We start from the raw sequence: 13,043 nt of genomic DNA on the forward strand, positions 1-13,043 counted from the left end.
AGTTGGTAGAAATCATCTATTTCTTCTTCTTTGGCTCTGGTTGTTAGTGCATATATCTGAATGATAGTGGTGTTCACTGGACTTCCCTGTAAGCGTATGGATATAATCCTATCACTCACAATGTTGTACTTCAAGATGGATCTCGAAATTTCTTTTGTAACTATGAAAGCAATTCCATTTTTCCTCACCTTTTCATCTCCAGAATAATATATCATATGATCATGTGAGTCAAAATGATCCATGCCAGTCCATCTCATCCCTCCAATGCCTAGTATGTCAATATTTATACGTTCCATTTCTTTTTTAACGATTTCTAATTTTCCTACGTTCATGGTTCTCACATTCCATGTTCCAATCACTAGTGTCTGCTTACAACTGTTCCTCTTCCTTTGTTATTCCATGCTTGAAAGTTCTACCTAGGTTGCCCTTTCTGTTCGTCTACGTGTGTTGTACATAGGGTTTTCAGAGGCCTGCTATTTCAGAAGTGGATGGCCAATCCTTCTTCCTAGTCTGTCTTAATCTGAATGTTTAGGAGTATCTGACAGACAGCAATTTGTGGAGCAAAAAAAAAATAGGCAGTTGACCTGATTGAGTTCAGGCTACAAGTTCCAACTAATTAGTGACATGCACATGAGTTCTATTTTTGAAGGCTTTACAGTGCTGCTCAGATTTGTCTGGTTGCATGTTGTACCAGTCTCGGACCTGTTAGCTCATTCTCCTTGTTATGCTGAGATCAGACCATGCTAAATGCATGTACAGTTCAGGAGTGCAGCTAAGACTTCACAAACAACTTTATAGGGTCATTTGCCTGCCCTCCTTCTTCTGCATGAATTCCCCAGGACCTTCTAGTTCCTTGTGACTTTGACCCTTTGGCTACATACCTTGGGCTCTGGTTACTCCTCTCATCAACATGCTTTCTGTATACTTCATTTAACTGTCTCTCAGTACAGGCTGAGAGTGCAGAGAGACATTTTTAAAAAAAGAAAAATCAGTGGCATTTTTACTCCATCCTGTTAGGGCCACAGCTTCTGATTAAAGAGGAAACTTTCATTCCCTTCACTGGAATTTTAGGTGCCTGTAGATTCCTCTGTTGTTTCCATCACCACAGTAGGATTGTCCGAGGGGTGGAGTCCAAGAACATAGAAAGAAAGCAAAGGGAAAAGAGGAGGATTCCCCTCATTCATTTTGAGCTTCAGGAGATCCCTCCTCTGTTCATGTGTCACAGTGGTTACAGTACTCAACTACTAAACAAAAGGTTGGTGGTTCAAACCTACCAGCTGCTTCTGTAAAGATTACAGCCTTCAAAACCCATTGGGTCATTCTCCTTTGGGCTAGAGGGTTGTTAGGAGATTGATTTGGTCTGCTCTTGAATCTAAACAAGAAGACTTCTGGAACTCTTTCTCAGCATCCTGTCTCCTCTTCCTGGTGTCTGGTTGCCTTGAGTCCAGGCCAGGGGATATTACAGAAAACCTCCTAGCAGTAAATTCACTGAGGCTTTATGGTACTTTGAATGTATTTTTATGGTACTTCTTCTCTTCCTGCCAAATCTGCTTGCTCCTGTTTACTTTCCAGATTCCACAGATAGCTCTTTTGTGCTTTCTGCTCAAGCTTTATTCATTCTGTGGTGAGACAAGGTGGAAGGTGCTTATTCTGTCACACCTGGAACTGACATAGATTTCTTTTATACTGATTTTTTTTTTCTTTCTTGAAGTCCCTACATGTAAAATTTGACCTTAAAATGTATAATCCTACTATTGTGAGACAGGGCTAACTCTGAGGAAACAACCAATTCCAAAAGACTGTTGAGGGGGAGGCATGTGACCTCCCACCCTGGAAAATGCTCAAAGCCCCTGGTCACGTTGAGTTAGAGCCTAAACTACAGTTAGCTAAAACCATCCCAGTAATGGAGGGGCTGGTGCTCATACAGTCTTAGCTGTGGACAGATTTATCTTCTGTCCAGACTTCATTTTGTATCCTTCCCCCCGCCCCCAACAACTCCCACAACCCCCTTTCTCCTTCTAGAAAGACAGAGGCAATTTCAGTGTCTGTTCATTTACAGATGCTCTTAATTAGTAAAAATTGCAGCAGAACTACTAAACAAATATCTCTTAACTTGTTTTGAACTTGCTTCACCCAGAAAGCTTAGGCTTAGCCAACATCAACACATTCTCAGAGGGCTGTTTCATTTTAGTCAAGAACTGATTACTTTCTTCTGCTCCATGGGCACAATTGTTATGCAGAGAACCAATTGTCCTCCATCTCTCCCAGCAGAGGAAACTGCTGGATCTAAACCCTCCCAGGATCTTTGCAGGAATGTAAATTTAGAAGGATTAAAATTTTATCAAACTGTCTCAAATTTTCTACCACCTTTCTTTCGTGATGGAATTAATCATTTAGGTTATTCTTGCTATAATTTATTTCATCCTAAAAAGAACCATAGCATTCAAACACAGAGGAGTGAGCCATTAGATACTTTCTTTTGGCTTATTTAAATGTGTGTCTTTTAAAAGGAAAAAATAGAAATAAGAATGCTTTTACAAATAATTGCTTTTCAGGCCAACAGTAGCACCATTCTTGGTTTGATATTTCTTCATGGACTTGTGTGTGTGGCCATTTGTGGAGGTGGAGAAGGTACCTGTGAAGAAAAAAAGCTGTTATTTCAAATTTTAGGACAAAGGACATTTAAAAAAAAAGTAGATGGCTCTCTTTTCTAGGTCATGAATGGTTCTGGTTTTTATCCTTTTTTTTTTTTTTAAATGCTACCATTTTAGCTTAAGGCTGTAGTTTTGAATTAATTTATTATGTGCATAAGTATTGGCTTGTAGCAGAAAATTTTGAAGGATCCCATTCGTTTGACTTTATCTTTTAATAGAAAAGCCTGAGAATTTAGAATTCCATAATTTACAGTTTGGGAGAATAACTTATTTTTCCAGGAAACAAAATATAATCTTGAAATCATAAGTGATAAAAACCATCTGAGGTCTCCAGCTTTACTTGTTGCCGTCTTTTTGAGTCATTTTCATACCTCCACACACTGGCCAGAAATGATTCAGTGACTGCCTTTGAAAAGGTGAATCTCAGACGTCCGTACAGCCCCCAACAGCATGAGCTAAGTCTGTATATCATCTTCTGCTCGCCTTCACGCTAACTTTTAGATTTTCTCCACCTGTATGAGTGAAACATTTGTCTTTCATTAGAAAGTGGTTTAGTTTTCCAAGACTAAGTATCGAGCAAAAAAGGTCACTACTTCCTTTTCTTGGCTATCAAAACCCCCCACTACCCCAGAAATAGGCTTGTCATTCGTAGAAAGGGGTACTTTAGCTGAGAGGCCTGATCTTTAGGGAACTGTAGATTTCAAAGGAGGAGTCTCTGGGTGGAGTGTGCTCAACTGCTGATAAAAAAGATGGGGGTTCAATCTACCCAGAGGCACCCCCTTCCAAGAAATCAACCATTGAAAACCCTACAGTTCTATTCTGACACACATGGGGTCCACCATCAGTTGGAATCAACACAAGGCATCTAGTTAGCTGGGAGAGACATGCCCCTGCCTGTGGAGGCTCTGGGCTTGGTTCGTTCTCTGTGGTGACATATTGTAATGCTCCATTTAATATTTTGGTTCAGTCCTATGGAAGAGAGGCTGATCCTCCAAGGCTGTGGCCTTGGTTAAGTTGCTGCTTTATGTCTGGTAGACTGAGAATCCACATTCCTTCTTCCTGGGAGTGATAGAAGCAGCATTGTACAGCCAATCCCTTGGTATTTGGAGCACGTGGGTACAGGCATGTAAGGTACCTAGCATTTAGGTGATTGTTGGGAGGTAAGATAATAATGCTAAGAGGAGAAAATTAAAGAATGCTACAGACGTTTTTGGCCATTTTCTACTAAACCTGTCTTTGATGTTTTAAGGTACTCAGAGAGAACTTTGTTGGTATTGTGGAAGGGCAAATGTTGATATGTGCGGTAGAGAATTAAGTCAAATGATAATTGAAAGAGATTATAAAAGCTAGTGGTTTCCATGGGGAAATAATCATGAACTGCTGTTGGAGTGATTGCAATAAGAACACTGCTTTATGTGAAATGTTTTTTAAACAGCTAAACGAGAGCATTAAACCAGCGTGCTTCAGAGGGTGTCTTCTTGCCGTGTGTTTCTATTATACCCCCATCTGAGGCTCCTCTAAATTTGTCATCCTCTGTTCCAGCAGCTGTGGTTAGCTTCCCCTTGGTCAGCACTCCGAAACGAGCCATATTAGCTTGCACGAAAGCCCCTGTTTGTGGAGCTTTTAAGATAGTTCAATGATTTCACCTGTCTACTGACTGATCCATGAAGCTAGCTTTGTGTGTTAGCCCAAGTCAAATGCTCTACTTTGTCCAGGATGTCACGTCAATAATGTTGGAAAGACCCTTGATCTACCTTTGGGCTTCCACAAGCAGCGGCTGCTTCCAACAATCTGCATTCCTAATTCTTGCCTTTCTTTTTGAATGACATTCAGATCTTGTTCCCCTCTTTAACCTATATAGTTTTTTGTTAGTCCTCCCATAGTACATCATTTTGTGTCATTGTCTGGGCAGATGTTTCCTTTATTAAACTGTAACAAAGTCTGACCTGAGGCATAAATGCCCACTGAATGAATGAATGAATCTCTGGTCACATCTCACTGCCTCTTTCAATAAACATACTATGCAGATCTTAGTTTGCCCTTCCACCCCGGAGGGGCAGATCCTTGGAGACCAGTAAGTCCCTGCCCTTTGGATTTGGTTTGGCCAATGGGAATAGGAGAAATGTTGGTTGGGGGAAAGTTAGACTAGGGAACATAATAGGACTATGTTTCTCTATTAAAGCCACAGCTTCTGTTCGAGGTCCCTTCCATACAGTTACCCTCCCTTGGTTCTAAAAATCACTCCTTGCTTCTTCACACTTATGCTCTGTCAGGGTTCTATGCAGCCCTGGACACTGCATTGCTTCCTCGTTGGTTTCCTGCACCTTTATAGTCCATAGGATAGAGCAAGGTTTCCACTTTTGTTCACAGGGTCACTGTAAGGGCACTTGACAACAATAGTAGATAGCTAGTGTTTCTGTAACAGCAATACTATAAGTGGATGGCTTTTTGTTTTTTTCACTGTTCAGGAGGCGAAATATCTGACTTCAACGTGCCTACTCTGAGTGAAGAGCTGTCTTTCTCTTTCAGTGCCTGAGGAAGGTCCTCGCTCTTCTGAGCGTCTTCTCCCTGGGTCCTTGGAGGTCTCCATTTCTCTTGGCTTTTCTCTTATGCTATCTTGCTTCTTTATCTTACGTGTTTCATCTCTTCTTATCTCTTTCATATCTCAAAAAGCAATTAACTAAAAACATACCGTTTTATTAACAGAACAAAGACAGCTCATTCCCAAACAAGATTATAACCATGTTGTTATGTGCTGTCGAGTGGCTTGCGACTCATAGGTACCCTATGTACAACAGCTCTGAACCCTGCTCTGTCCTGAGACAAACTTACTGTCTCTGACTTACAACACTTTGCCCAAGCCACCTGGCACACCCCAATGACCAAGCTGGTAACAATGTAGATGGCTTACTCAATCTCTCTTGCGTTATTTAATGTACTTACATTCTTTTAGGTCACTCTACCTCCCAATGAAAATCAAATATAAATCTCTAACAGTCTTTACATGAGTGGCCTCAAACTGCATGCCTTTGGGATTGTAGCACAACGTCTTTCCACTAGGCCACCAGATCTCTCTTTACATAAAGCAGGGGTCAGCAAACTACAGTACTTGGGCCACATCTACCTGGCTCTTCTCTCTATAAATGCAGTTTAATAGAAATACAGGCCCATTTGGTTAAGTAGGTGTTTAGCCTAAACTATTCATTGTTTGGCCCGATGCATAAAAAACATTGCTAACCTGATAGAGAAAATCCATGCCATGTGCACTTGATCCTCACTAAGAGGCTCCTGGGCTCAGTGCCGGGGGACCTGTAAGCCCATGACAGTTATGTGTGCAATTTTAAACCCAGCAGCTTTCACGAATCATCGCTGTGACTGCCCTGCTTGTCAACATAACCTGGGAAAGCGCTCTGTTGATTCGATGCAAAAAGAAACCCGGCCAAGCAAAACTAGGAGGTGCTTGTTTTACATGTGTTTGTAATTTATGATTTCAGAATTGTTTACAGTAAAGAATGATGCTCTCCGGTGTTTCTCTATCAAAATGATTTACACACACACACACACACACACACACACACACACACACACACACACCCTGATGAGTGCCTCTTGGGAGAGTCTGGGATTTTGTTTGTCTTTTTCATATCAGCAATTACCAGTGCCTGGCACAGAGCAGCTAATGCTCAATAAATATCATTTGACCCAATTGTAATTGACATCCAATTCAGAGAAGGACAAAAGAAAGAAGTGGAAGCCATAACTAGGGAGATAGGGTTATTTAATGTTTTCAGGCTCACTGTTTCCCACTAGGACCTCTGCTGGTTCATTTTTACAGAATAAGGACAGTGATAAGAGACGGTATCTCTCTGGTAGTCTGAATCCACCAGTGCTGCTGCAGGAGAAAGATGGAAAATCTACTCCCTTGCAATGTACAGCCTCCTAAAAACTCAAACAGATTTGTCCTGGAAAGGGTTAAACCGGGTGGCTCCTTGGAGGCAAGGATTCTGAGGCTCCGTCTAACATACTTTGGACATGTTGTGAGGAGAGACCGGTCCTTGGAGAGGGACATCATGCTTGGGAGGGTGGAGGGACAGCGCAGGAGAGGAAGGCCCTCTATGAGGTGGATTGATTCGGTGACTGGGATAATTGGGATGGGAGTGTCAGAGACAGTGCGATTGGCACAGGACAGAGCGGAGTTTAGGGCTGTTGTACATAGGGTCGCTATGAGTCGCAGGCGACTGACGGCACATAACAACAACAACAACAACATAAGAGGGAGCTGCTCTCCCAGAAAGGATGCCCCTGATGGGAGGCCCTGATACATGATCTGTCCTGCTCAGTGAAAAAATGAAAATGCAGATAGTGTAATACTATTAGGTAGTGTAGTTGAACTTCTAACCAAAAGGTTGACTGAACCTATTAATCTGTGGAAGAAGGATGAGGCAGTCCACTCCCGTGAAGACTTATTTACAGCTGTAAAAACTCAATGGAAGTGTGACATGGGTCAGAATCCACTCAATGGCAATGGCTTGATCTGGATTTTGTCCAAAAAGTAGTAAAGAATTTAGAGATGTCAAGACAGAGACAGGAGGACTGTTTTAAGTGTGGAGCCCTGTGAGATAGTGTAGGTTACAGCCCTTGAAGCTGATCTTGTTTTAGGAAATCCTGAGAATAGGTAGTCTATGGAGATCAGAAGGCCCTTTATATGTGGAAGGTCTACATGGTTCTCTGTTACTACTTTGGTGGTACAGACCTGACAGAATGCTGTAGGGGCTCTGCAGTGATGGAAGCCTAGCACTGGAAGGATGCACTCTCACTGACACCACATTTCATTTCTCTCAGACCTTCACACTAAAGGGTATGCTTCTTGCCCACACTCAGACACCCAGCTTCACACTAACCTGCCTGCTCCCCAAATCCCCTCTGCTCTGTATTTGGCCCCAAGCCATCTAGGTCATCTCATATGAAGCAAATCATGCTTCTATGACATCATGTTAGGACTAACCTGTTTAGGTTTTTTTGGTGCCAGGCAATTCCTGGCATCAGTCGCAACTGAAGAGCAATGTACATACATGGTCCTTTCATTTTGTCCACAGAGCCCTCCCCCACCCCTCTTATTGGCCATAAGTGATAAGCCAGATCTGCCCTGATGACAGCCGCCGTGCCAGCTCTGAGTTTGACACTGCCTTCCCCAGCCCCTCCTCATCCTGTAGCAGGAGTCATACCCTCCCCTTAGAATCATGGGGAACCTTCCAGTGAGTTTCAAGTAGTGACAAGCTGGCCCTCATGAGAGTGCAAGTGAGGAACTCTGAACCCTGCAAGGCCTTTACTTATGCATTGCTTCCTTTTAACCGAAGGTGTCTCATTCTTGCCCTTTCCCTCTCCTAACCCTCCATCCGCCTTATCTGTGCTGCAAAGAGGACTCTGGGTTTATCCTAATCACTTTGCTCTGGGTGCACCTCACATCCTCTGCTGAAAGATGCGTGCTGTCTCATAGAACTTCCCTTCAGTATATCCTGAGAGCTAAGATTTCCTTGCCCCACAGGTCCCTGGCCCCAGGGGCTTGGCGCGCTGTGAGGTTTGAAACAGCAGGTGGCGCTGCCCCTTCTCCCTGAGCTCAGAATGAGACACAGTCTCTCCTAACCTGCACCCCTCGCCCCAATGAAGAAGACTCAGGATTATGGTGCCACAAAAACCAGCACTGGCCCTTAGGGACCCCGTGTTTCTAAAGGTCTAAGCTTTGGAAATCATAGCAGATAAGGCAGGTTTTCTTCTGAATGGGAAGCTGAATCATGTAATATAAAGCTACAGTTAAGAGCCAATTGCATGGGATCAAGTAGAGTTTGCCTTTGATCAGAAGTGCAGAGTCAGATGTCCCTCGAGCCTTTTGTAATCTCGTGCCTGGTAGCCGGACTTTCATTTGTCTCTCATTGATGTGCCCTTAATAACAGTAACTCCAAACCAGCTCCCTGATGTCTCCGTGCAGCACTGTTTGTTTTGGTTGGTGGTGGTTAATGCAGCCCTGCAGCCCTCCATCTGATAATCTCTGCCCTTCCTAGTCCCCTGGGAAGCGCCTCATTTACTCAGACACCAACGTGTGCTTTATGTCTCTCGCAGGGTCCTCGGTGGCACATAGATCTTCAGCCTTGGGCAGGTCCTGCTCAGTCCCTGGATGAAGAAGCCTCGAGGTTCCTGAGATATATCAGTACCACTCAGGTTGGCTTTCAGGCTCAAATGGGGTTTGAGATGTTATAAAAGATGCTGACTGCTCTTCTTTAAAAAGGATTTTGTCAGGGATGTGGGTGGAAGGGTTTTCTCCAGGACTCCTGACAGCAACTTAGTTTCTGAAGTCTTGCTGCTTGAAATGTAACCTTTCACTCGGAGGCGATAAGACGCCTTCCTTTTGCATTAGCTACTTCATCTTTCCAAGCTTCCACCATCCTGAAATGTTCTAATGATTCATCCCCAGTGTTTTAATGATCCGCTTTAGAAAATTGCTTTGGAAAAAAAAAATCATCTGAAGCAACAGATTTGTCCCTGTGAGTAGGCAGTCAAGCATGGAACAAAATAAAAGGCATCATCTGGAGGCTCAGGCTCAATTTTGGGTTTGACTGAATCTGCCTTTCTCTCTTTTCTGCTAAAGATGTGTGTGGCAGGCAGGAGAGCACAGGCGAGAGAGCAGAGGAGACTTAGCAGGCAGTGCAGAGAGGAGTTAGTGAATCCAAAGGCTGCCTGGCCTTAGAGCCTTTTCCATCATTGCTGAGCGCCAGCCTTGATTAGTGACTTAACACGCGGTGGCAGCCCCTGCACCGCCCTGCCAGCCTGTCAGTGCCCCCAAGCAGGCAGAGTGGCCGTCCATTAAGAAGGGTCCATGGCTCTTGACACATTAGTCAGGAGCTTCCATTCTTAAGTTGCTGGGTCTTGGGAGGAGAGAGAGAAAGAGACATAAGAGGAAATTAAGGACCAAGGCACACTTATTCCTAAGCTTGAGAGGTGTTAGTTGATTAGGAACGGAGGCTGTGAGCCTAGCAAAGGCTGGTTTTGGAAAACACCCTTGTGAGTCTGGCATGGCACTAGCTCTTCTCCTCCCAGACTCCAGTGTCAGCAAACCCTGTTTTCCATCCATGGGAGAGAAGGTATTTCTAGCTCTGTGGGAGGCTAGTTTGGGGTGGGGGGCAGAAAATAGAAACTTGTTGAATAAATCATGAGTAATGGGATGATAAATTGGTCCCTCTGCTTTATATAATTTCATCTTATTTTGCTACTGCAAATTAATTTGGTAGACTTTTACAGGCTTAATTAAAATGCTGAAATTTTAATCTCTATAGATCTGTTATTCTATAGTTTGAATTTTTTACATGAAGGAGGCAAAGCTGGACCTCTTCACTGTGACTTTAGAAAGGCCCTTGAAGGTCCCAGAGAAAAGTAAAAAGGGCTAAATTGATTAATTGAATTTGAGAACTATAGACTCCACTCAAAAATAAGTACTATAAACTGGAATCCCAAATTCTAGTTTATATGTATTTCAAGTTAATACTTTATAAATGATAAAAGGCATATTTATCTAGAAGAAACTCTTGAAGCATGAAAGGGTCATTCCAATTTCAAACCCTTCTTGGATCTTTCTTGTGAATTATAGGCTGAAAAACTTCTAAAAGAGAAAATAAAGCATCCTTTGATGTAGTCTGATGTTGTAACCCTGGGGTAGTTTATTTTGTTTCTCTGGCTCTCACTATTATGGTCTTGAAAAAGCAGAAATTATTTTAAATTTCTAAAGTCTTTTCTAGTTTTGTAAGCTTGGATTGTGTTGAGAGTGTTGTTGTTATATGATTGCTAGTAACCAAGTGTTTTTGAACACCTACTAAATGCCAGAAACAGGTGAGTTAGTCTCCATCCTCCAACTAGCTGGGAAGGCAGATAAAGATATGGTTATAGAACTATTTTTCAGCTCGATGAGTACAATACTTGCAATTTGATTGTTGGAGTTCATTGAAAGGATCTTTGCCTTATGGATAAAATGAGATAAAGTTCAAAAGACCACAACAGTCTTAACATTTGGGTCATTTTATCCAGGTAACTAAATAAAATCAAACCCCTGACCTCAAGTAGGTTTCTAAGGCTCGCAGAACCAGACAGCTACATCTTCTCTGATGTGGCTGATGAATTCAAACTTCAGAGCTTATGGTTAGCAGCCCAACACTTAACCCACAGCACCACTAGGGCTCGTTTATCCAGGTGAATCATTGTGCTTTTGTGTTCTTTTTGAATGATTATTATTATTAATTTCAATGAAAGTTTACAGAGACTTTGGATTTCCTTTCATTCATTGTTGTACTTTTCTCCCTGCCCAATCTCCTCCTCCCCCCCAGTTCACTCTTCTCTTTGAAAACTAAAAGTTCTTTCATTGTTATATAATCCTCCCCCCAAGTCCTCTCCAGTATGCAGCCTTCATTCTAGGCTCCTGTCGTGACAATAATACCTAATCACACATCCGTTTTAAATACTTTTCCTTCATCTGTTTCAATGCAGTATATGTAATTTATCCCATCTTTCTCAGTCTACCCCCAACCTTGATGTCAGTCCCATTTTACAACAGTAGCACTTTGCAGTATTTGTCCTTTTGTGACTGAGATATTTCACTCAGCATAATGTCCTCCAGAGTCACCCATTTAGTATAATATTTCATAAGTTCTTTGTTTTTCAAAGCAGTGTAGTATTCCAATGTGTGAATATACCATAGCTTCTCTATCCATTCATTTGTTGATGGGCACTTAGGTTGTTCCAGCTCCTTGCTATTGTGAACAAATGTAAACATGGGTATGCATATATCTGCTTGAGTGGCGTTTATGGTTTCTTTAGGGTATATTCCAGGTAGTAGAATTATTGGGTCAAATGGTATCTCTATTTGCACCTTTTTGAGAAAGTGCCACACCGCCTTCCACAGTGGTTGCATCATTTTACACTTCCACCAACAGTGAATAAGGGTTCCAGTTTCTCCATAACCTCGCTGCATTTGTTGTTTGCTGTTCTGTTGAATTTTGCTTTTCTTACTTGAATGAGATGATATCTCATAGTTGTTTCGATTTTGTGTGCTTTTTGTGCACAGGGGTCAGGAGGTGGAAGCCCATCATCTTTTCCTCTATGGAATGAGAGATTTTTAGCTGCTTTTGTGACTTGTGCTTTATTTAGAACTCATCTTGACAGTGTAAACCTGCAAAATTGGCAGAATACTAGAGTCATTGTTACTTAAAATTCTCAGCAGGACTTAGTCATAAGCGGCAATAGAAAAAAAAATTCTGAAACACCAAAAACTCCCGAAAGCAGTAGAGCGAATTCTACTCTTTCATGGCTTGAATATAGCCCAACATTTGAAATATCCTCACTGATTGATTAATTCCTCAATTCATCACACATTTGCTGAGTACTCAGACTACAGTTGGCACTGTGCTAGGCACTGGGATATCAGATCTGATTCCCACCCCTAAGCCACATTTTCATAAACAGCTGGGGTACAAGAGAGTTCTGTGCTCTCTAGCAGAGAGGACAGATGGATAGGGGAAGGCTCCCCAGGCTGGAGGAGACGGGAACAAGCATAGAGCACAGGGCAGTGTGGCATCAGACTGCAAAGGGACTGTGCCCCCAATGGCACTGGCTGGGGCCTTGCATTTTTTTTTTTTTTTTTTGGCCTTGCATTTTTGATGAAACACCAGCAGCTGTACCAAGATGTTTGGGTAGCGTATGCAGACCATCAAAGCCAGTTTAACTTGGTACTATTGTATTCCAATATGAAAGACTAGGATTACAATCTTGGACTTCTGGAGTCAATAATACACTGTCTGCTGCCAACAAGAAACAGTTAAATCATAAACATAGAGCTCTGTTCTAAGAGAAGGCTCCAGTTGCAGCTTTTTATGACAACCCCCAAACCATATGCCCCCAGGAAGCATGCCTTGGTGTACAGAATTAATCTAAGCAACAGTTGTTGTTTCAAAAAAGAAAAATGATTTAAAATCTGTATCTCTATCTACTCATCTATCAGCCTGCCTGCACACACACACACACACACACACACACACACACACACACACCACACACAGAGAACTGGAGAAAAGTGATGAAAATACAACTCTGCCCTTGAGCCTCTTAAAATAATGGTGCTGCAAAAATATACATTTGATCACTGAAGTGATTCTTGCCCAAAGTCCCCAAATTCTGAAAGCTCCCTTTGCCAGATTCTACTTATAGTTTGGCAGAAATGCCATTCAAGCTTTTAGAATACAAAATGAGATGAAAGTTAAGTCAATCCCTTTACGTTAAATGATAAACTGGTTGGGATTTTTTTAAAAAACTGTCTTGTTTTTCAGAAAATATGTTTTCCTCTGGTTTATA

General features: G+C 42.2%; 1 protein-coding gene across 1 annotated transcript in view; it reads left to right on the plus strand.

Moving 5' to 3' along the window:
* The window catches only part of METTL24 (methyltransferase like 24), a 201,550-nt gene that overhangs the window by 52,996 nt on the left and 135,511 nt on the right, over positions 1-13,043 (plus strand). The window contains exon 2 of the mRNA XM_006879042.1: positions 8,772-8,870. Coding sequence (XP_006879104.1) covers positions 8,772-8,870 — 99 coding nt within the window. The remainder of the gene's footprint in view (positions 1-8,771; positions 8,871-13,043) is intronic.

This window comes from Elephantulus edwardii, unplaced genomic scaffold (genome assembly GCF_000299155.1).
Source record: "Elephantulus edwardii isolate Elephantulus edwardi_28Jun2011 unplaced genomic scaffold, EleEdw1.0 scaffold00002, whole genome shotgun sequence".
Taxonomy (NCBI): domain Eukaryota; kingdom Metazoa; phylum Chordata; class Mammalia; order Macroscelidea; family Macroscelididae; genus Elephantulus; species Elephantulus edwardii.